We start from the raw sequence: 24,896 nt of genomic DNA, 5'->3' as shown, positions 1-24,896 counted from the left end.
GTGGCACTTACCTGAGCGGGAGCCTTGGTCCGAGGAGGCAGACCGATGGAGGCGGCGGCAGGAAACTGAGTGTGCGTGAGCTGAGCAGGGCCGTGGTAGGTGCGGATGTCTCCGTATCTGTACTCCTGGAACAGCTCCCCACTGGAGTGCACGATCTGCACGCCGTGGGTCACCACCACAGGCGGGGTCAGAGGCAGCCCCTGCAGCTGGTTGCTGGGGGTGACCGTGAGGATGCGGGCCTCCCCGTGGGGGGCGGGGGCCGGGGCCGGGGCCGCCTTGGCTTCCGCCGTCTTGGCGGCGTCCTTCCCGGGCTGCTGTGGGACCTTGCTGGCCGGTGGCACCTTCACCGCCCCGTCGGCCGCCCGAGGCTGCTCGCTGACCGCCGTCACGTGCGGATGCACCATGATCCTCACGTCCCGGGGCACGGTGTAGGGGTGCAGGCGGTACTCAGACTGCATGACCAGCACCTCGGACTGCACGGGGGCCGCAGCTCGAGCGACAGGGAGGTGGTAATGCACTTCCTCCTCGGGAGGGTGCTGGGGGGCCAGGGCCGGCACACCGGCTGCGGCCGGCTGGGGTGTGCCCGCGCGCTGCGGGGCCCTGACCTCTATCTGCTGGGGCTGCAGAGGGGCCCGCGGAGAGTGAAGGGTCTCCGGCCGGATGCTGTACGTGATGCTGGGGAGCGCGGGAGTGTTCATTCTCACCTCGCCCTGGGACAGGTGGCTCAGGGACACAGTCTGGGTGATGCTGTGGGGCGGCATGATGACAGACTGCTCCGGGTGTATGCTGGAGATGAACTGAGGCACGGGAATGCCCGCAGCCAGCATGACCGTGGCGTTCGTGGAGAGCGCAGCAGACGCGGTGCTGCTGGGGTGGCACGTTCTCGGGAACGGGGCCGGCGCCGGCCCGCTGGGCCGAGGAGAGTGCGCATCTGGCTTTGTGGCTGCCAAGTGGGTGACCGTTCGATCCGTCGGGGTACTGGGCCCCGAGGCGACGTGGTTCACTTCTGCAGGCAGTTTGCTGGGCAGAGCAGGAGGGTGGTGGGGATTGAGGGCGGACCCCAGATTCGCCGGCTGGAGGACCTTGGTCTCTATTTTGAGGGTGACAGGGTCAGCAAGCTTTTTATTAGTGGTGACTATGCTTGGGGTGAGGACCAGCTGGTTGTGAACCAGCACTGGGGGCGTGTTTATGCCCTGGGTGAGAACCTTCACTGTGCCACCCTGGGTGACAGGTGTGGACACAGAGAGGTGAATGGGCTCGGGCTTCTCCAAGGACGGACGGTCCGCCTTCACGGATGAAATCACAGGAGATGCGTTATACGTCTGGGCCGTCAGTACCAGAGTAGAGTGAGTGGCCACATTGGCATAGCCCGAAGGAGCCTGGGGGCCTTTGGGCGAAGGCTGCGATGGGGTGACAGAATCAGGCTTGACCTGGGACTTGGACACGGACTGCTGGAATTCGATGTCCATGGCACTGGCTGGGGGGATCTGGCTGATCTTGGCGCTTATCCGCTGAGGGCCTTCAGTCTTCTGCCCCGAGTAGCTCAGGAGCACGACCCCTTCAGACGTGTTCACACGCAGCCCGGCACCAGAGCCCGTGTCTGCCGGGCGGTCGTCGATCACGGACATAGACCCCGGGTGAAACCGACTGTTCTCATTAGTGCTGGCTCTGGGTTTGCACTTTGCCGACGGCGTGATCACTGCACCTGCCACCGTCACTGTGCCTGTTGTAGTGGCGGTCGCACTGCCAGATGCAGCGGTCACTGCCCCCGCTGTGACGGTCACGGCGCCTGCATTCATGGCACCGGCGGTGGCGTTCACGGGGCCCACAGTGGCACTGACCGTGCCCGCGGCTGCATTCACCGCGCCCACAGCGGCGTTCACCGGAGCGGTGAGAACGTTCACCGGCCCCGTCAGAACATTCACTGGCCCCTTGAGGACGTTCACGGGACCCGCAGGAGTGTTCACCAAACCCTTCAGCGTGGCCACCGAGCCCTTCACGGGGCCCTTCAGGGCATTCACGGGGCCGGTCAGGGCGTTCACTGGGACCAAGGAGACGTTCACCAGGCCCGTCAGAGCACTCACCAGGCCGGTCAGGGTTTGCGGAGCTGGTTTTGCCAGAGTTATCTTTTGCGAGTTCTCCAGATCAATGCTCACAGGCATCCGGCTAATCACAGAAGTGATTTTGGGAGCGATGACTGGAGTCACCTTTTCCTTTTCAGCCGCTACTGGAACCTCTGGGGCCTGCGTGTCAGAGGTGTTGGGTACTGGAGCTGCTGGTTTTTCTTCTACAAGTGGCTTTTTAGGCTCAACTGGAGGCGGGGGTGGCACCTCGTGCAGGCAAGGGGCAGCGCTGACAGGCTCCGCAATGGCAGTTGTGACACTCGTGGAAGTGATGCCAGTGGCGGAGACATATTTGGGGTCCATGAGGATCTTCCTCAGCGTACTGGAGCTGGTGTCAATGTCAGAAGCTTTTGTGTCTGGGGGAAGAGCTGGAGATGAGGTGGACTGAGCCCGAGGCTCCTCCTGCCTGGTGATCCACTCCGTGACCTTAGGAGGGGGACTCGGGTGTGGCACGCCCCCAGAGGCAACAGGAGGTGGGAGCTTTGCTGCAGTTACCAAAGGGACCGTGGGGGTGGGTGTGCTTGAGTCACTGGGTGGGGTCACGGGGTCACTTTCAATGATGGAATGCACCTTGAATCTGGCTTGCGGCTCCTCCTCCACTGGTGCGGGCTGGGAGGGAGGGGGAAGGGCGGGAGGCGCGGGCGCTCTGGTGGGCGTCTCCGCTTCAGCGCTGCTCTCTTGGGACAGATTCTCGATGGACGGAGTCTTGCTTGGGTCGGAAGCACAGGACTCGGGCGGGGCAGACTGGGGCTTTTCTCTCTGCTGCTCTTCCTGTGGAGTTTCTGGGGCTGGCGCCGCCGTCCCCTCAGCTGTAGCAGGACTCTTGCTTTGTACTTGGTCAGGTTGGGCGACCTGGGTCTCTGCGGTGCCCCCCGTTTTCTTATTTGTATTCCGTTTGCGACGTGATCGACTTGTCTTCTGGCGCCCTTTCTCTTTCCGAGCAAGAGGGACTTCTGCTTCTTTTGGTCCTCTGGCTTCTGGCACTGGCTGGGAGGTTTCGCCACTATTCCCCCCAGCTTCCTTGGTATCTGCTGGGCCTGCTGAGGGGTCAGGGGCACTGGCTGGTGGCCCAGAAGATTCTGTAGCAGCTTCGGTCTCCAAGAGGCCAGACACGGCCTCATTGGTCTCGGGCTCCATTCCTTCGCCAGGGGGCTGTGGCGCCTGCGAGCGGGGCTGCAGATCTGTCTGGGATTCTGCAGGGTAAGGTGCAGCTGTTGGGAAGCTCTCTGCCTCCCCAGAGATGTCATTGATGATGGAGCCAATGGCTGCAGCCAGTTCCGTCTCACTCGCCTGGTGTGCCGGCTTGTCCCCGTCCTCGGTGGAGAGGCCCTCTGGCGCATCCGCGGCCGCCGCCTTGAAGGCCGCGGTGGCGCTTTCGGTGAGCTTCGCGATGTTCTCCACAGCCTGCTCCAGCTCCATCTGCTTGGCTAACTGGTTGGCTTCCGGGGAAGGCGCGGAGGCCGACACCCCTTCCTTCTCCTCCGCTGCCGTGTCCGGAGGGGCTGGACCACTGCTCAGCGGGGATGACGAGCTCCCTTCCTTCTGCGGACTCTCGCTCTTCTCGGCGGGGCCGGCCGCCACCTCCGCTTCCTTGTCCACCGCCAGCCCCCCGGGGCCTGCCGCCGCACTCGGACGCACGCTGGCGTCCACGTTTTTCAGATTTGCAGCCTTGTCCGCTGCCGACCTGGAGTTTCGAGATCTTCCTCTCTTGGACTTGGAGTTTTTTTCAGGCGCTGTTTTTTTCTCCACCACTTCAACTGAAGGGGCTTCTGGTGCATTTTTGTCTGTGCTAAGTTCCTTTTTGTCACGTTTTTGTTCACTTCCTGCTTCTTCTTTATCAGCTTTGGCTTTTGTGTTTTCTTTCACGTTTACTTGGGGACTCACCTCAGCTGCGGCTTCCAGACGTTCAGCATCTACTTTTGGCTCATTTTTCCCCCTTTTGCCTTGGGGGCCGCCAGAAGCTCCTGCCTTTTGGGCTCGTGGGGACCTCCATCCCTCGGCTGGTCTGACGGTCTCAACTGGTTCTTTCACCTCAGTCTCCTCTTCTTCTTCAGCACGGCGGCGTGTTTTGGGAGGCCTCCCCCTCCTCGGGGTGGTGGGGACCGCCGCGGCCTCCTGCAGCTCTCGCTCCAGTCTCTTCCTGGTCACGCGTGGCTGCTCCGCAGGCTCCTTGACAGGAGAGCGGCTCTCGTGGTCAGCCATGGTCGCATAGACACTCCTCACGTTCCGGCGCCTTGTCCGGCTGAGGGGCAGACTCGGCTCAGGGTGTTCCGCATCTGCGGCTGAGTTTTTAGAGGCAGTCCTGGTAATCTTCTCTGCCTCCATCTTCAACTCTAGAAGCTTCTGGGCTTCTCCCCGAGGAGAACTGGACCGCTTAAGTTTCTCCCGGTCTATGCGCTCGCTCTTCCGGGTGACCGGCTTCTCCACGGTACTTGCTGCGGCGGCCTGGACGGGGGTCTTGGAACGCTTGCTTTTGTTTGGCTTTTTATCTTTTGTAGCCACCGGAGGCTCAACCTCAATGTCTTCAGAAGCTTGAGGCTGAACCTCAGGGACGACTTCAGCTTTCTGATTTGCGTTAGGCTCAACGTCAGCAGCGGAGTTTGGCTTTTCCACTTTTGGCTCATCGGCGTCCTCAGGCTTCTGGGTCGGTTTCGAAGGCGGCTGGGCACTGTCAGGTTGCGGATCTGCGGTGACCTCCGCCGGGGAAAACGAGGCCCCGGGAGTCGGAGGCTTGGTGTCCAGGTAAGGCAGCGGGTCGGCGGATGAGCCCTCTTCCGCAGCCGAGGGAGGCCCAGCAGCGTCTTTCCTGGTGTCCACTCCTGAGGGCGGGTCGGCCTGTTCAGTTTGCTGCACAGCGGTGGCCGCCTGCTCAGACACGGGCTTTGCTTCTTCTGAGGTGGAGGCCAGCTCCCTGGGTTTCTCGTCTGTCGCCAGCGGCACCTCCCCCGCTTTTTCACTGGCTGTCGTCTTCTCCAGTGAGGACGAGGCTGACTCTGGAGCTGCAGCTGTGACGGCAGGAGGCCCAGTTGGAGGGGGAGTCTTCAGTTCTGACTCTTTACTCTCAGAAGCCGACTCTGGGGTCTCAGGATGATCCTCGGTATCTTCCTGTTTCTCAACCTCTTTGGGTTTTTGGTCCTTTTCCTTTTCTTTCTGTTGCATTCGTGTGAGTTCCATAAATCTGCTATGGAAAAGAACTACGGGCTCTTGAATCAAATCGGCTGTGCTGTTTGCGCCATCGGATGTCTGCCGCCCATACAACCTACCAGAAATGAAGTCTGAGTCTTCATCTTTTCTCTCTAGATGCTGCAGTCGCTTAGAATCTTGTTCGAAGATAGAGCTGTGTAAAAAACGAGATGCAAATAATTCTTGTCTTTCCTGTTCTTCTTCTTTATGATCATCTTTTTTGTCATCCATTTTTCCTTCCGAATCAGTCCGAATTTTTTTCTTTTTCATGTACCAGGACGGAATAGGTCTCGGGGCAGAGTCAACCTTTTCTTTATCTTTGTTGTTTCGAAAATTAGCAAAACGGGAGTCCCAATCAAGAAAAGACCAATTTTCTTCTCGAGATGAAGACAGTGATTTAGCTCTCTCGAGCAAAGCCTTGGTGTCTGGTGTGATGGTCTTATCCAGCGCAAAAGAGTAAAATTTGTTCCTTTCTAAAGAGCTGGAGAGTCTTTCATCTCGCTCACGCAGTTTATCTTCTCTGTCCCTCAATAAAAAAGACAGCCGAGAGCTCTCATATAAAGCAGAGGCTCTGGGGGAGTGGGGCTTGTGCTCGCCATCGTCATCGGAATCAGAAGGCACCTCACCAGGTTCCAAGTCACGTACACTCCTCTTCCGAAGGCTGTCTCTCTTAATTATGCTGTTTGGGAAACTCACGTCCAATCTGCTGGCATCCTGTTTCATTTGAGAATCCCACCGATTTAGTTCATCTTCAGAACTCAAGACAGAGAACTTTATTTTGGCCATGTCTGCCATCTGTTCTCTCCTGCTAGAATCGTAAGGATTAAACTTTAAGGACTCTTCTCTGACTGTTATGTTAGAATAGGGGAGACCTTTTTCATCTACTTTAGGAGACCCTTTTACTGACATGAGCCTCGGGGAGCCCACAGGGTCATCCTCCTCATGGAAGGAACCATGCCGGATACTGGGAGAGCCGCCAGTCCTTTCGGAGTCTTCACTGATTTGGCGTGAACTCCTGTAATTCCTCTCTCTCTTGGTGCAGATATCAAAATCAACGTGGTCCATCCTTTTCTTTTTGCTGGGAGGAGAGTCATCCGTGACATCTTGGGGGGGTTTGCCCACCTCGTGAACCAGACTCCGTCTTTCATATTCATCTACATCTTTTTTAGGACTGCCGAACTTCTCAGACTTGGCAATTTCCATTTCCATCTGCTGTTTTCTACGACTCTGCTCCATTTGTTTTCGGTAACTCTGCGTGTGATCAATATCAATGCCAATTTTTTCTTCAGTATTTACTGACTGTGGTTTCTCTTGGCCTGATTTGCACTCATGTGTCTCGTCGCGAAGACTGCAATAGTTTTTCCTAATATCTTCTCTCTCTGGTCCCTGATCATCTAGTAACTGCAGCTGTTTGAGTTGTGGTTTTGAGGAAATGGGTTTTTTTGACTGGATTTCTTGATTTTCCACAGATTCGCATACCAGTTCTCCCAGCCTCGCTTGCAGGTCTGAGGTGGGCCTCGAGCCAGTCCCAGCAGAAACACTGGCAAGCTCCTGACAGTCTTTGGGGCTGGGAACAGCAGTAAGTCTGTCTAGTTTGATTTTTTTAGATTCTCGTTTAAGAATTTCTTTCCTCACAGGCTTTCTTTCTGATTCTCCTTCCCTCAGCAGAATGACATCTCTAGATGGTAGGTCAGGCTGCTTTTTTAAAAGTACCCGAGCGTCTTCCGCCTCTGGACTACTTTTCTTGACTTCTGGTTTTTGCCTTTCTGCTTTCAGATTGGAATCTGCGAAACGCCTCTTCCTTGCTTCCAGTTTTTCCAAATCTGCAGCGCTGACCCCGTCGGCAGTCTGCTCTGGTTTTAGGTGCTTCCTGGGCTTAAGCCTACCTTCCTTATCTACCACCTCTATGTGGCTTGACAGTCCCTTTTCCTTTGGCACTTTCATTCGAACAGATTCCAGTTTGGACACGTCAGACTTAGCAGGCTCCGTCTGACAGACCTGGAGTTTCTGATCTAGGGCAGAAGACTTAGCAGTGTCATTATCAAGCTTGGCCTTCAGCTTTTCCAAAGGAGCATGGTCAATGACTTTCCCCTCTTTCTCTTTCACTCGAGTCAAAACCACACAGGGCATGAGCTCCAGGCGGTTTTTTGCTATTCCTTCTTTGTCAGCTTTCTCTCTGCTCAGTTTATTAGAACTCCTTGATTTTTCAGGACTCTGTTCTCTCTCATTTTCTTGGTCTGTCTCTGAAGACTGAGAACTAGGGGAATGAATTTTACCTTTTCGTTTCTGCTTTTCGGTTTTGTCCTTTTCCACTTTTTCCTTCCTTATTAAGCGCCTCTCTCTTTCCACTCTCTCAGGATCAAAAGTCCTTTCTTTATCTGTCTTCTCATTTTTACTATAGCGTTCCAAGCGAGATTTGTCAAGTTTATCGTATCTTGGAGGAGAAAGTGAGCTACAGCTCCCACTCCGGTCGGAGGATCGGCTGTAAATCCTCCTTTCGGAATCACTTGGCAACCGCTCCGACTGCGAGGGGGACGCCCCAGGACTCTGTGGGCGCCGCAAGTGCACTGGGCTCTGGCTGCGCTCAATCGGCCTCCTCTCGTGGTCTCTGTCCCGGTCAGACTCAAACCTTTCGCGTTCTCGCTCTCGTTCCCTTTGCCGGTAACTGTACTCCCGAATATCTTGTTCGTAAGGATCACTTCTGTAATCCCTGTACTCGCGGGGATCGTCATAGTATCGTGATTCATAGTAGTCTCCTTGGTAAGTTTCCCATTCTGAATAAAATTCTCGCCCTCGGGCTGGATAGTCCCGTCTGGAATCCTCAGGATATGCGCCTGGAGTACGAACATTCTCATAATATGTACGATCTTGGCTATAGTCGTAAGATCCCCTTCGTTCCTCTCTACCAAATATGAAAAAGAATGTATTAGTTCTTTTGTTTTCTTGTCACTGACACATTAAATCACACACACGAGATTATAGAGTCCTGGGATCGAGCACATGGGGCTCCCTGCTCAGCAGAGAGTCTGCTTCCCCAACTCTCCCTCTGCCACTCTCCCAGCCCCCTCACTCTCTCAAATAAATAAAATCTTAAAAAAAAAAGAAAAATCTTTGCCATTGTTTACTCATTAGTTAGACATGGACCATCCAATACCATCTGTAGCCAAAATCCACGCATGGCTATTGAGAACTTGAAATATGAGATGTGAATACAGAATACACACTGGACTTGGTAGATTTAGTTAAAAAGAAAGAAAGAAAGACAGACAAAGACTCCAGTAATTTATTTAGATTGAATATATGTTGAAATATTATTACTTTAGAAATACTGAGTTGAATAAAATTAATTTTACCTTTTCTTTTTTCATTTTTTTACTGTGTCGACTAGGAAATTTAAAACCACAAATTTAGTCTGCATTATGTTTCTACTGGACAGCACTTCAGCCCTTTTCATTCCTTTGGTTGAGGTGTGATGACTCCTACTGAGCACTAGTAAACAATACCACATCCCCACATTTCTACGTCTTTCATAACTACTTTTCTATCAAAAGATATTCTTACCACAACTTGGGAAAACAAATGCATTACTGGGAAGTAAAGAGGATGATTTAACTGAAATCCTACCTACGTGACCCACAGGATGCTGATAAGAACGCATTCTCTCAATTCGCAATTAAAAAACAAAACAAAACAAAACGGGGCAGGCCAGTCTCCTCACTTATAGAACAGTGGTAACCTTTCCTCCTAAGGCTCTTAAGAGGATTAAATAAGATACCAGTTTTAAGAACTTTCCTGACATAACGTGAGGCACATACTTGACCTTCAGGAATGTTACTTTTCCCCAAGCCACCAACTGAACACAAGCTTTGTGAGAGGATTCCTCAACTATAAAGGAATTCACCATAGTTTTCTTTTACAGTGACCTTTCTGGGGGCATTCAAGATAGGATTAAATGTACACACAAGAACATGTATGACAGATAAAATAAAATTCACCCATAACAGAGATCAATTCTTTCACTCTTGTTCACCCTCCATTTCTTTTTTTTTTTTTTTTTTTTAAGATTTTATGTATTTATTTGACAGACAGAGATCATAAGCTGGCAGAGAGCCTAATGCGGGACTCGATCTAAGGACCCTGAGATCACGACCGGAGCCAAAGGCAAAGGCTTAACCCACTGAGCCATCCAGGCGCCCTCACCCTCCATTTCTGTTCCCTCAAGCAAGTCATACATTCTATGCAGTACTGCCACTAGTGGCTTACTGAAACATAAAAAAATCTAGAATTTAAGCCCCTAAAGGTATTAGCTTTTTGGGGGTCTTCCTGTAACAGTGTTTGGCTCATAGGAGGCACTGAAGTATCTGTTGAAAAAATGAACCTTAGAAAAATATGTCAAAGCTACTACTCCTGGGTGGTGTGCTAGCCCACTCTCCAAGAATGTTCTCTTAGATGAAGCATCTAAGAGAACATTCACACACTGGGAGCACCAATAATACATTATTCCATGAACTTACACAGAATTTCTCAGTCCAAAGAGAACATATTAGGGTGTATCTATATCATTTTGTTTAACTGGATTCAAGATGATCTTTCTGAAGTTTCAGAGGAATCAGATTCTTTGCCTAAATAATGACCAGCTACCTTAAAACAAATGTTATAAGGCATGGAATTCAGCTAATTTAATTCATCACCAACGTAAATTCAAACTCCAAGGAAGCACCTTTTCATACATAAAGGTAAACACACTGTATGCTATAAAGTGACTGAGACACCTAGAACAGTCACTGGCTCACTGCCCACGTTAACAGTAGGCTTCAAATCATACTATAAAAACAATCTCAAGTATGTTTTAGATTAATCAAACTAAATAAAACTATGTCCAAAAATACGAAGTTACATAAATCAAAGGCATACATGTAAACAATTGATTTTGACATATTTTGCTGGGCCCCCGACCACCTAAAGAAATGAGGCAAAGAATGCAAGTCAAGCAGGAGAGTACAACTGCACACTTGTACCGTGGACAAAAAGGGTCTCCAAAGAACCTGGAAAAGCCAGGTTTTGAGAGAACTCTGTTCACATGACGATATCCCAACTCCCCTAAGTAGGTGGAAAATTCACCTAAAGCATAATAGGATCGGATCCTGTAAATTCATCTTGAGAATCATTTTGGTAGGGTGTAAAGCTCAATGCACTAGCAGGTAGGAGCACTGGGCTTATCTCCAGCCCAATGTCTTAGCCTGTGACCTTATCAGGGAAGTCCTCGATCTTCAGTTCCCACCAAAAGTAACGCAGGAGAAGAGTCACCGCCCTACCTCTCTGACAAAGTATTTGAGGGAATAAATGAAAAGATGCTTTTAAACTGCAGTGCCCTATGTAAACTGGTCCTGTATTCTTTTTTTTTTTTCTTTTTTCTTTTTTTTTTTTTTTAAAGATTTTATTTATTTATTTGTCAGAGAGAGAGAGAGGGAGAGAGAGCGAGCACAGGCAGACAGAATGGCAGGCAGAGGCAGAGGGAGAAGCAGGCTCCCTGATGAGCAAGGAGCCCGATGTGGGACTCGATCCCAGGACGCTGGGATCATGACCTGAGCCGAAGGCAGCTGCTTAACCAACTGAGCCACCCAGGCGTCCCTGGTCCTGTATTCTTGAGCTAAGCTATCATTAGAGGGGAAGCATTTTTTTCATTCCTGCATTAACTATTCAGTGGGATGACTTCCTTCCACTCTACAGAAAGGGCAAAGTTCCTCAAGTTCTACTGCAAGGAATGCATTCTGTGAGCACTGCCATCTGAAATGAAATGGGGCAAAACTGAGAGTTAAGTCCCACATCTGCCTGCTTCCTACATTAGGAGATAAACTCCACTCAACAGGGATAAGTAACCACAGGTAAGAACCAAAGAACAAAGCCAGAGGCAGATCATCAGTAAAATGAGTGAATTTAAGTGTTAATATAAAAAAATGAACACCCACACAGCATTATCCAACCCTTCCAAGACACTAGTCTTTGGAAAATACTTAATGTATGCACAGAAGATTCTAATGGATGTTTTATGTCTTAGGTGCCACTAGAACACCAACAAACTTTCCACTAGCTTAAGGGAAAGGATTCCTATAAGCACTTAAAATGTTTTGTTTTGTTTTAAATGGAAGGTTTTTGTTTTTTTTGTTTTTTTTTTAAAGATTTTATTTATTTATTTGACAGACAGAGAGACAATGAGATAGGGAACATAAGCAGGGGGAGTGGGCAGAGGGAGAAGCAGGCTTCCCTCTGAGCAGGGAGCCTGATGCGGGGCTCGATCCCAGGACCCTGGGATCATGACCTGAGCTAAAGGCAGCCGCTTAATGACTGAGCCACCCAGGTGCCCCAGCACTTAAAATGTTAACAATGACTTCAAACTGCTACTTGGGGAGCCAGGATGGAAAATGTTTTCCTCTGTCTACAGACCCACATATTCTCCAACATACGCACATGCGCCCCCTCTCACACACACATACATAAGCTGGCACAGGAAAGCCTTCTGTCAAAACTGACTTTCTGGCTAGAGGGCTGTGGATTTCTCTACTAGCAAAAAACTATCAAATCCTTAGTAGTTCAAGCTTTTGGGAATTTGACTGTGGGGTACATTTTTCATTTTAAAAAACCTCCCCAGGGGTGCCTGGGTGGCTCAGTCGGTTGGGCGTCTGCCTTCAGCTCAGCTCCAGTTGTGGTCCCAGGGTCCAAGGATCGAGCCCCATATCGGGCTCCCTGCTTGGTGGGGAGCCTGCTTCTCCCTCTCCTCCCTGCCTGTGCTCTCTCTCACTATCTCTCTCTCTCAAGTGGATAAATAAAATCTTTAATAAAAATTAAAATTAAAAAAATTAAAAACCTCTCCAGGGTATGTGTTGTGGTGAGCACTGTGTATTGTGTAAGACTGATGAGTCACAGACCTGTACCCCTGAAACAAATAATACATGTTAATAAGAATTAAAAAAAAAAAAATCACTAATGTACCTGGGTGGCTCAGCTGGTTAAGCCTTTGGCTTGGGTCATGATCCCAGAGTTCTGGGATGAGTCCTGCATCGGGCTCCCAGGTCCATGGGAGTCTGCTTCTCCCTCTGACCTTCTCCCCTCTCATGCTCTCACTCTCTGTCTCTCTCAAATAAATAAATAAAATCTTTAAAAAAAAAATCACTAATAATCTAAACACCCTGAAACAGATACAAATGCTGCTATACATAAATTTCTGTGTGTATAAACATGTATGTATTCTGTGTGTGTACGTGTATACAAATCTTTTCAGTCTTTTTTCTTTGCATGTATGTGCCTACATGTGCTTTTGTTTTATAAAATTGGCTCATACTATACCTACTGCTTCATAACCCACTTAAAAACTTTCATTAAATTATTGCATTATTAAATATTTTTAAAATATATATATTATATACATAATATATATATTAAATATTTTTTAAAAGAAGAATGCAAGAGTGGTTCAAATACAAAATTCAATCAACATTATCCACCATATTAATAAAGAAAAAACGTAATTTTAACTGATAATCCAGGACCCTTTCATGATTTAAAAAAAAGAGAAAAAACCCTCATCAAAGGAGGAATAAAAGGAAACTTTCTGAACATAGTAAGTATATGGGAGGGCGCCTGTGTGGCTCAGTTAAGTATCTGCCTTCAGCTCAGGTCATGATGCCAGGGTCCTGGGATTGAGCCCCACATCCGACTCTCTGATCGGCAGAGAACCCACTTCTCCCTCTCCCTCTGCCCACCACTTCTGCTGCTAGTGCTTTCTCTCTCTGTCAGATAACTAAACAAAATCATAAAAGACCAAACAAAGCAAAAACAATTAAAAAAAAAAACAACACAAAAAAACCCTCCTCAGGGCCACCTGACTGGCTCAGTTGGTAGAGCATGCAATTCCTGGTCTGGGGGGTTCTAAGCTCACTTCCACATTCGGGTATAGAAATTAGTTAAAAATAAAATCTTTAAAAATAAATTAAAAAAAAAAAACTTTCCCAGTATTCAATGCCTGTCGTACAATATTCCACAAGGAAAGGACTCAAAAAAAAAATATATATATATATATATGACTAAAACAGAAATAAAGTGCAAAGAACAGGCAGTAATTCTACAGGTTTCTGGCAACTGATCAGGATCTGACAAATACTTCCTGTAGACCCCCCTTTCATACTTAAACTAGAGTGTCTAAAGGCATTTTTCACACACAGTCTTTTAACACACATGTACAGTGGTGGAGACCCAGTGGTGACATTCCAGAAGACTTAATCACAGAGGCATGCCTAGACAAACAGCTTGACCATGTGGATTATAGCTTCCATTTTCAAATGTGATTGGCTATTGAAGCACTTGATGACACACAGTTAGGGTGTTTTAACATATTCAGTCCAGAAAAGAGTCAACTACCAGTTTGGGGACAGTTTTAAGCTAATAGAGATAGCCTGGTTCAAACTATAAGATCTAACATGATTCAGAACTGCAATGTTTCCTACAAGCAGGAAAAGAAAAAATCAAATATTACCATGACCCCCAAAAAAAATTAACAAGAGGAAATAAGGTTTATTTTTTACATGGCTAAAGTTACCAATTTATATATGCCCTGGCTTACTTATTCATAAATTATTTAGAAGATTTAAAAATTTTTTTTAAGATTTTATTTATTTATTTGACAGAGAGATAGCGAGAGAGGGAACACAAGCAAGGGGAGTGGGAGAGAGAGAAGCAGGCTCTCTGCTGAGCAAGGAGCCTGCCGTGGGGCTCGATCCCAGGACACTGGGATCATGACCTGAGCCGAAAGCAGCTGAGCTACCCAGGCACCCCCCACAGAAGATTCAAATTTAAAACAAAGAAAGCTCCCGATAATCTTTTCAAAATTAAAAATTTTTTTAATTAAAAAAAAAAAATTTTTTTTAAGGAAGGGTCCATGCCTAGTGTGGAGCCTAATGCGGGGCCCGAAGTCACAACCCTAACTGAGATCAAGACCCAAACAAAGATCAAGAGTCAGGCACTCAACCGAATGAGCCACCCAGAGGCCCCTCAATTATTTTCTGACTAACAGTCTGAGTACATGCAGTTATAATCTGAATGCTGTCATTACTAAATATATAAGGCACTTAACAGTTTGCAGTGCCCTTCAACATGTTATCATATTTAATTTAAAACTGTTAAGCAGGATGATTTGTACATAAAGTTAGAATCTAGCAAAACAGTAACTCTTTCAAATTCTAGCAGCATTGAGTGAGAAATGTATTTAGCTTAACCTAAATCCCACGAGCCACATGAAAACTGGATTCATAAAAATAAACCTGTGTTTCTGTATGAGGGGATAAAAGGAAAGATTTGGGGGGTAAGTGTAGATAAAAGGGGTGAGGGGTGCCTGGGTGGCTCAGTCGTTTAGCGTCTGCTTTCAACTTAGGTCATGATCCCAGAGTCCTGGGATTGAGCCCCACATCGGGTTCCCTGCTCAGTGGAAGCCTGCTTCTGTCTCTCTCACTTCCCCTGCTTGTGTTGCCTCTCTAGCTGTGTCTCTGTCAAATAAATAAATAAAATCTTTAAAAAGGGGGGGGTGAAAAATAAAAGTTAATCCCATCTAAATTTGATGTATTTGAAATTTTAAAATTCAAGCTATGATGATAGGTTTAAAACACATACCTTCTTACTTGGAAAAAAAAATACATACCTTCTTTCTGCTAACATTTCATAAAAGTCTCTGATATCTTGACCAGATTTTTCCATACAGTGATAAAATGCCAGCTGACTTTCTCGATTTGCAAAATCCACCTTAAAAAGAAAGAACAGCAGGTGTTTGATTCAAGTTTCAGGTTTTCAAGATGGAAAGCATTATTGGATGTGAAAATCCTTCCCAACATAGCCCTGTGGATAAACTTCAAGTAAGAACAATCTGTCTCAACCAAGTGAAAGAGTTCTAACTGAAACCGTATTTTGTTAATGTGAAATCTCTCTCAAATTCAACAGAATTCTCGATAAAGAATTATAATTTTAACCTCCAGAACCCATACTGAAGGACTGGAAAAGGCAAAATGGAAAACTGAAACAATACGTGTGGGGATTCTAGGTTGCCAAATACCGAGATTGACTAAACCCAGGAATCTGTGTTGCAAATTTGCTGGAACCATGGTTAGAACATAAAGTGAAATACGGAGGAACATTTAAACTTCCCTCATAGCTGGGCCTTAGTCACTTAAGCCCACAGTACCCATCCTCTATGAAGACCTCATTTCAAAAGACTCGTTCCAATTTAACCATTATAGGTATTAAGTGCATAAACTCCTTCCAGTTATCGTGAACAGAGGTTTTTAAACAAAACAGCAGACAAAAGATCGACTGCTCAGTGGTTACCCACTCTTTAGGAGAGGAGAAGAGGAGAGGAAGAAAGGATCATTCAAGAAGCTGGAATGAGTGACACTTCGAGCTCCCGGGTGTGCAGATACCCACGGGTGAATGTGGGCCAGCCTGCACCAAGAACCTGAGGTGTAAAGAAGCACATGTGCTTGAATGACATGATTTTCAGGGAAAATGCTGTGGCTAATGACCCTGTGCCCTCAAGGAGCCAAGTATACAAATAGTAATAGTCCCTTTAAAAATAGGACATACAGTGCATATCCTGTAAACCCCTGGCCCTGCCGGGCAACTACACAATGCATTAGTAAGAGGGTGGGATCTCAGTGTGATGCTGCTGAAAGTCACTCTGCACACCTTAATTTTATTCCCACCAATCTTCCGCCCCTTGGTCTCTTTTACAGCTGCTTGTGCATATTCAATTTCATTGTAGAGAACCAGAGCCATGCCTTTTAAGCGGTCAAACACCACCTATAAAAAACAAAAAAAAAAAGGCAAAACAAAAAGCAAGTAAGAGCCTCATCCACTAGACTCAGTGTCAATCCCAAGAAAATCTTAAGTCTCAAGGACACTGCCAAGAAAAAACATATTTATATATTGTTTATTCTAGAAGAATAAATTATAATAATACATTTATAAAATAAAATAAATAATAAATTTCAGTGATTTCTGGTTATAAGTAGAATTCTTAACTTAAAGCTGGATGTTTTATTTACGCTAGCCGTCTTTACGGTGCGTTTCTCTGAACAACGAAAGCTACACCGAAAGAAATTATGACATGATGACATTATGAGCCATGCCCACCACAGTGTGAATCTGCTCCCAAGGAGTTCAAAGCTCTCCTTTCACGTACTGGAATGGGGTCCAGAGACCCTCCTGCTGGGCGCAGGTACGTACATTACCAACAGCAGTTAGATGTGTGTATTCTGTTGTATGACTGCCCCTTTAAAGTCATCTTCGTTTTTTTTTCAAATGAAGTCTAATTACTTATTAGTGTGAATTAGACTAATTTTAATGGGATAAAATTATAAAAACCCCTAAGAAACATTCTATTTACCAGTATTATGCAAATTAGTATCAAAAATTAATCATCTTGGCCAGTTAAAAATAGTTTTCCAAAATCCTTCCTCATGTTAAGCTAATAGATACAGTTGTCCTTCTATGACAAGTTATGAGTTACTAAAGAAAAGAAAATGTCAACACTAAAACTTTGGGCTGACAGAATACCGAGAACAGGGAGTCAGACACCAATACCAAAACCTCCCACCTACCTTTACCACAGGCCCATATCGGCAGAAATGTCGTGTTAAATACTGATCCGACACGTTTGAAGAAAGCCCGTCTAACCACACACAGTTTGTAGGCATGCTTTTTCCAAAACCCAGCTGGATAGGAGAAGTGAAATTTCTATTAGTAAAATCACCAATTATTCAACTACAGAACTCTAAGAAAAAAAACCTGCCTTCTGTAGGAATCTTATAGACGATCATCCCAAAGGGCAACCATCTGGTTAAAATCAAAATAGAAATTTATATAAAACTAATTCTGCCAGGCTGAGCAAGCATTAATTCACCAGATTTTAATTTATGGACTCCAGGCACTTGGCTTTCTGCCCACCCACCCCCAATTTTATTTATTTTTTTTTTTTAAAGATTTATTTATTTATGGGGCACCTGGGTGGCTCAGTCAGTTAAGCATCTGCCTTCAGCTCACGTCATGATCCCAGGGTCCAGGAATGGAGCCTCCTATCTGGATTCCTGCTCAGCGGGGAGCCTGCTTCTCCCTCTCCGTGCCCCCAGCTTGTGCTCGCTCTCTCTCTCTCTCTCAAATAAATAAATAATTTTTTTAAAAAAAGATTTATTTATTTCTTTGGGGCCAGGGGGCAGGAGGAGAGGGAGTCTCAAGCAGACTCCATGCTAACAGAGCCCTACTTGGGGCTGGATCTCACAACCGTGAGATCATGACCTGAGCAGAAACCAGGAGTCAGACACTCAAAACCTACTGTGCCACTCAGGTGCCCCAAGATTCTATTTTTTAAGTAATCTCTAACACCCATCATGGGACCTGAATTTACAATCCTGAAATCAAACAAGAGTCACATGCTCTATAGACTGAGCCAGGCAGGCACCCCAGCAAGTATTAATTTTCAGTTTATTTTTATTTTTTAAAGATTTCATTTATTTGACAGAAAGAGACACAGCGAGAGAGGGGAACACAAGCAGGGGGAGTGGCAGAGGGAGAAGCAGGTTCCCCACTGAGCAGGGAGCCCCAATGTGGGGCTCAATGCCAGGACACCAAGATCACGACCCGAGCCAAAGGTAGATGCCCAACCACTGAGCCACCCAGATGCGCCTAATTCAGTTTACAGTATAAGATGATGAGGATGCAAAGCAATGTATCACCTTTATGGTTATCTAGCTATACTGCAATTTTAAATAATCATACAAACAAAAAACCTCTAAATCATAAATCCTAACAGCATAATAACTTATGCAAAGTCCTTTACCTTGAGGCGATTATTTCCAAGGTACTCCCCATCCATCTTCTTAATAGCCTTACAAACGCTGGCAATATCACAGTATTGCAAGAACGCATACTGAGGAACTCCATTTACTTTCTTAATATCAATATCCTGAAAAAGCCAATAAGCACCACTCTTAGTGACATGCCAACAGAAAAAAATCAGAATAACCCAAACCCAGATGAAGTGCATATTTCTCCAAACAGTCATATTCCCCAAAATCATTTTCTTAGTTAAAACTATACATCGTAAAGCAACTGTGAATAGCCAAGACTACACGCATAGCATTCTTTAGTCACAACATGAAAACCTTCCTATGTGAAGCTCTTTGCAGAAGAGAAACTGCAAACTCTAAATTTAAAATCCACAGTACCTGTGTCAGGAGACATTTATGAATAAAGAAAAATTTGTGCTTGACTTACCAGTACATATACTAAAACTGGAAAACACAGAGAAGAGTAATAAAGAAAAGGCAGCCTATTTAATAAAAACCTAAGAAATATAAGTTGACCCTTAAACAACAATGGGGTAGTGGGGTGTTGTGGGGGATACCTAGGTGCCAACCCCCAAGGCAGCTGAAAATCCACCTACAACTACTGACTCCCCCAAAACTTAACTACTCGCGGCCTACTGTTGACCAGATGCCTTGCAGATAACACAATTAACACATATTTTGTATATATGATTACTGTACTCTTAAAGTAAGCTGAAGAGAACGTTATTAAGAAAATCATAAGGAAAAAAGTCCACATATAAGTGGATCCAAGCAGTTAAAACCCATGCTATTCAAGGGTCAACTGTAATTCCCTTCTGCAATAATCTAAAATACTTACTAGGGGCAGGCCATTTAAAATATAATACCTGAGAAGAGTAAGAATGGTAAAGAAATCAAGTTTTCAAAAAGTGATTAAAATTCGCAATCCTAAATTAGAAGACTCATCCCACCAGTGTATCTAAGCATCCCAAGCCTGGTGACTGATATGTATGGCAAGGACCTCTCACATCCAAAATCAATCAATACATAAATACCTGAACTATTTTGTGAAGATGTTACTGAACACCATCCCTAGATTAAAGAAGCACTCTATAAAGGCATAACCCCATCTCTTTATTTAAGTTTGTTTATTTTTAAGTGATCTCTATTCTCAACATGGGGCTCAAACTCACAACCCTAAGATCAAGAGCCCCATGCTTTTTCAATGAGCCAGCCAGGTGCCCCTAGCCCCATCTCTTTAGAATGCTTGAAACCTGTACTGACATCTGATGGCTCTGGTCCTGCCTACACAGACAAGGTGGTATAAAAATTTGGCTTACTTACAACATGAAAGTGGTCCAGAGAGGCAAAACTTATACTTAAGAACAATAATGACCCATATGGTGACTATCTAAAGTATTCCGTAAATCACAATCTAAAGTATTGCGATGATCTAAGCCTTTTAGGGGTCATAAGCCAATAATCAAAAGCTGAAATAGAACAAAATGAATAATGCATTTAAAGAGCTGTTAGAGGAGTCTTTAAAAAAAAAAAAAAAATCAGTAATTTAGGGGCACCTGAGTGGCTCAGGTGTTAAAGCATCTGCCTTCGGCTCAGGTCATGATCCCAGAGTCCTGGGATCAAACCCCACATGGGGCTCCCTGCTCAGCGGGGAACTGGTTTCTCCCTCTCCCACTCCCCCTGCTTGTGTTCCCTCTCTTGCTGTCTCTCTCTCTCTGTCAAATAAACAAATAAAATCTTTTTTTTTTTAAAGCAGTAATTTATATTCAAAATAGTTCTACTTAAGTAATGGTAAGCAGAAGCTGATTTTCACCATAATGTAGAAAATAAAAACCCAGGATTAACTCCATTTAAGAGAAATGGTCTCCAACGAATACTGGTGGGTTGAATCACCACATAGGTTCTTCTAGCTGTAGCATAATCTGTTATCGATAAGCAGCAGACCATTTCCCCAAAGTCTGTGTGTCATTAAAATAGCTACTCTCGTGAGCAACTGCAAACATGACGAGATGTGGTTTTCAAACAGAATGCTGACGTGGCCACCTTATTGAGAAGCATGGCTCTTAAAACACAATAATCACTCCATTTTCAGCAACCCTGTCAATGAAAATTTATCTGTGTCCAAATACAACTTCTTATACTGCCCCAAAATACAAAGTAGCAGCCACACTCCAAAGCAGGTCTGAAAGTTTTTATCAATTATGAACTGACTCAGGGCGCCTGGGTGGCTCAGCAGTGGGTTAAAGCCTCTGCCTTCAGCTAAGATCATGATCCCAGGGTCCTTGGATGGAGACCTGCATCGGGCTCCCTGCTCAGGAGGGAGCTTGCTTCCCTTCCTCTCTCTTTCTGCCTGCCTCCCTGCCTACTTGTGATCTCTGTCAAATAAATAAATAAAATCTTAAAAAAAAAAACAAAACCAAAACCAAAACCCAATTATGAACTGACTCATAAATGCCAATCAGGAAAATTTTTTTTTAAGATTTTATTTATTTATTTGACAGAGAGAGAGCGACAGAGAGAACAGAAGCAGGGGGAGTGGGAGAGGGAGAAGCAGACTTCCCGCAGAGCAGGGAGCCCAAAGCAGGGCTTGATCCCAGGACCCTGAGGATCATGACCTCAGTCGAAGGCAGCCGCTTAATGACTGAGCCACCCAGGCGCCCCCCAATCAGCAAATTAAATACTAGATCACTGTCTAAAGACAGAAAAAGCTGGAGCCCACACAGGCAGGTGAACTCCAGGTCACTCATCTCAGCAGGCAGTATAGCTCGAATTAGAGTATATGATAAAAGAACTTAAACTGAAAAAGAAAGGAAAATGTATGTTTTGCTGTTTCTCTAAATATATATTTACAGAATTCTGTACAGAATATTTACAGAATTCTGTTTTTTGACTTTCTACCAACCACTTCTCTCTCGCCCCTACTCTCCCCCTAAGATGAGGTTTACATCAGCTACAAGCACAAGTGTTTTATTCTCCAGATTATACCACTAAACAAAAGTAAGATTTTTGCTTACAACATCAGTGTGTAAATAAGGCCGGATAGCTGGGTGGATAGGATGAATGCGGGCAGCACACATGCGCACGCGCGCACACACCCCTGAAAGATTAACAAATGTTTTCTCTACCCAGAACATTTTTTACTCTCCAAAGTCCAAAATTACACAGCAATTTCTTTGCTGTTATTAATACAGAAAAAGTCTAGGGGAGACAGAAATAATTTTCCTACTTTTTCAAACACAAAACAAAATAGTATATGTATCCCAAGGGTACAAAGCTGTAACCAAACTATCTTCATTAGAAAGTGACTCAAAACTTGAGTCACGAGGATTTGAGTCATGAGGAACAGAAAAACCCTCCAAATTCCTAATTTTAACAATGACTTGCATAATATAAAAAGTGATTCTAATTAAAATTTCAAAATAGAACTGAGCTTCCGGCATGACATCCACGTTCCAGTAATCCCCAAGGTAGTCTGATGTGCACTGTGAGAACACAATACTCACACACTAAGCTTCTGTTTTTTTCTTACAAACACATTTTCTCTTATTTTCCTTCCAACCCACAGGACTAGAGATGGCACTGAACAGCACCCCATGGACAAAGAAAAATAAGAAAAATGGACAGAAAAATATGCATGTAAACAAAATAAAGACAAATATCTATTACACAGTTTTACATACACACACAAAATAGTTTTGCTGGGTCATCTTTTAGCAGGAGTAAAAAACACATAGAGCAAATGAGAAACATATTCACTACACCATCTAAATATCATCTTTCCAAATACACTCTGTACTCTGCTTTATGTTTTATGACAAAGATCTAAAACTGTTTTTAGTGTAAAAAGCAACATACCACAATTTCTCCAAAGCGCTGGAAGATGTTGCGAAGGTCATGGTAAGTAGTGGTTTTTTCAAGGTTGCCAATGAAGAGGGTTCTTGTTGCTTTGGGGTGAAATTCATCTATCCTTTCATCCAAAGGACGAAATTCATTTTCACTTTCCGTTTCTGTTAAGTGGGATGGCGGCAGAGTAAAAAGAGAAGAGTTTTGTTTGTTTGTTTTTCAAGTAATCTCTACACCCAATGTAAGGCTCAAACGCACAATCAGAAGATCAAGAGTTGCATGCCCTACTGACTGAGCCAGCCAGGTGCCCCAAGACAAAGTGTTTTAATGAGTATTTATATATCATGGGAAAATCTACACTTAAGAAGCTACGTCTCTGAAATACTGGGCTTGACTACCATACAATCTGAAAAATTATATACCTTCAGAAAGAGCTGCCTTTTGCTAACTCCGAAGGCTAAAGAAACTTGTCAACAAAACTTAGGGAGACGTAACACTTTCTTTGATCTTTAAAACAGAAAAGTAGACTGAATTTCAGTCTGCAAGTTGATTTGTTTTAAAAATAATCACTGACACAGAAATAGATTTTAAATTCCAGCAAAAATAGTAATTACTTAAGCCTAATCTTAGGTTCCAAAAATTATGCAGCAGGCTGTCAATGGGAAGTATAAAACTACAATCTGAAACACACATAAAACTCAACTGAAGGACGCCTGGGTGGCTCAGATGATTGGGCGTCTGCCTTCCGCTCAAGTCACGATCCCAGAGTCCTGGGATTGAGTCCCCACATCGAGTCCCACAGGCTAAGCGGGGAGCCTAAGTCTCTGTCTCTCTCCCTCTGAATAAATAAAATAAATCTTAAAAAAAAAAACAAACCTCAACTGAAAACAGCCCAGCTTCATTACTTTTCAACATTTTAGAAAATATTTAGCATTTTACATTTGTCATACTAATTAATTAACACAGCCCAAGTGCCTAAATGTAGCAATTGTTAGGTACAAGAATAGTAACTGTATGAAAACGGACTGAAGCAGCACTTAGAAACCTGCCACCGCAAGGTTCCCAATGACAAACAAGAAGAGACTCAGTGACTCTTAAGGTTTCTATTTCTTATGATCAAAAGCCCTGGTTCAATGTCTTATTCAAGCATAGCCTTTCTCTGAAGCTCCATTTCTAAACTTCACCCAGGGCAGAACATTCATACAGCCCACAGAACACGTGTTCTCTCTTTTTTTAATGTAAAACAAAGCCATCCAAAAAAGCTAATCAGCCTGCCTGGAAGTGTTTAGGGTCATGTACTGAATATTACTGATGTCAACTACAACACTGACATTAAAAAGATTCAAGATCTGAGCTGCTGAGTGAACTCAGAACACACCTCACTCCTGATTCCAGTTTCACGGCTCTAATGATAGCTCAGCTTAACCCTTCTGGCCTCATCAAGGACTATGTACTTTCACTAAGTCCGGTGGACCGGAAACTGCAAAAGCGCATGTACCTGTCTTTATCCCATCATATCCCCTAGGGAGAGATCTCATTTCAAGATTAATTAGCTTTTCTTGAAACTATCTAACAAAGGGCACATATTTAGGAATATTTCATTCAACAGGGGAGGAAAAATAATGAAAAGACAAAATAATTCAGACACATCTGGAGATTTACATTCCAAAAGGCAGAATAAGAAGGATAAAGCATAATTTGCAATCATTTATATCCATATTTCTATCAAATAGCTCAGTAAACATTTCAAAACCAGAAATTCAGTTTAGCAAAGATTCTTTTATTTTATTTTAGCAAAGATTCTTTTAAAAGTGCACTTTCCATATGTAATCATAATCAGTTTAAGTCTTAATGCCTACATATCATTTAAAAAATTCTTTTCATGTTTATAGGACTGTAATGCTCTGCAGAGGACCGAGAGAGCACAACCTTAGGAAGACACCAAGGGTCTATCTGCAAAGTTGGCTTCTTGGATTTAGATCTTTTTAACTCTAAGAGGTCCTTGGCCTCAGGAAGTAATCAGCTCCATATGCTTCAATACAAAATATTTCTCTTAACCATCCAACAACATAATTCCACCCATGTCTCCATACTCTATTCAACTGCTTTCAAATATCCCACTCAACAAGTGTTTCATGCTTTCCCATCTGGGAAAAGTACCTTTGATTTTTCCTATGCCTGACCCAACCAAACTTCTCAAAATCTTCAATGGCACAAGCTAAAAGCCCAATTTACATCCTGGGTGCTAATTAGGTAAAATGCATTTTTACAATAAAAACGTCAAGCTAGCCCCATGACTTGGAGATCTGAGGGCAGTCTATTATAATGCTCCTGAATTAGGGCCCCGTTACTTAATAATTATATATGGCTCTAAAAACTTTCTACAGAGATTATATGACATTCTAAATAATATTCCTCAGGCCAACTGTGACCTGTCCTAAATGTGTTAAGAATTCCTGAGTCGTGCTCAGCTCAGTATAACTTAGGTTAGTACATCTCAAACTTGGCAAAGGAGAGAATGTGAGGGCATAACCTATAATCCCTTTGAATTCCTGTGTTTATTATAAAATGATGCACATTTTGCAGTCTTCCCTCTAACAACTCTGTGCTTATTTTAATATATACAAATAACATTTACACATTCTTTTCAGGGAAATTCTATTTTTTCCCTCTTAATTGCCAAATAAATGAATATTCCAAGAGAATGAGCTATGTTTACCTTATAAATTCCACTCAAAATCTTTCTTTTTAAAAGTAGTTCTACACCCAACATGTGGCTTGAACTCACATCCCTGAGATCAAGGGCCACACGCTCCATGGACTGAGCCAGCCAAGTGCCCCTCAAACACTTAGTCTTAAAAAT

The 24,896-nt window shown here is 44.7% G+C and overlaps 1 protein-coding gene across 3 annotated transcripts in view; it reads right to left on the bottom strand.

Annotated features, from left to right (window-relative positions):
- Positions 1–24,896, bottom strand: part of SPEN (spen family transcriptional repressor) — a 96,615-nt gene that overhangs the window by 3,380 nt on the left and 68,339 nt on the right. For all 3 annotated transcript variants that reach the window (XM_032863505.1, XM_032863507.1, XM_032863506.1), the window contains 6 exons: positions 22,046–22,197; positions 18,181–18,306; positions 16,946–17,059; positions 16,032–16,145; positions 14,995–15,095; positions 12–8,208 (listed from right to left, as the gene is read on the bottom strand). In XM_032863505.1, coding sequence (XP_032719396.1) covers positions 12–8,208; positions 14,995–15,095; positions 16,032–16,145; positions 16,946–17,059; positions 18,181–18,306; positions 22,046–22,197 — 8,804 coding nt within the window. The remainder of the gene's footprint in view (positions 1–11; positions 8,209–14,994; positions 15,096–16,031; positions 16,146–16,945; positions 17,060–18,180; positions 18,307–22,045; positions 22,198–24,896) is intronic.

Source organism: Lontra canadensis, unplaced genomic scaffold (assembly GCF_010015895.1).
Source record: "Lontra canadensis isolate GAN:19392208 unplaced genomic scaffold, GSC_riverotter_1.0 scaffold25, whole genome shotgun sequence".
Lineage (NCBI taxonomy): Eukaryota > Metazoa > Chordata > Mammalia > Carnivora > Mustelidae > Lontra > Lontra canadensis.
This window is presented reverse-complemented; position numbering and strand designations above follow the sequence as displayed.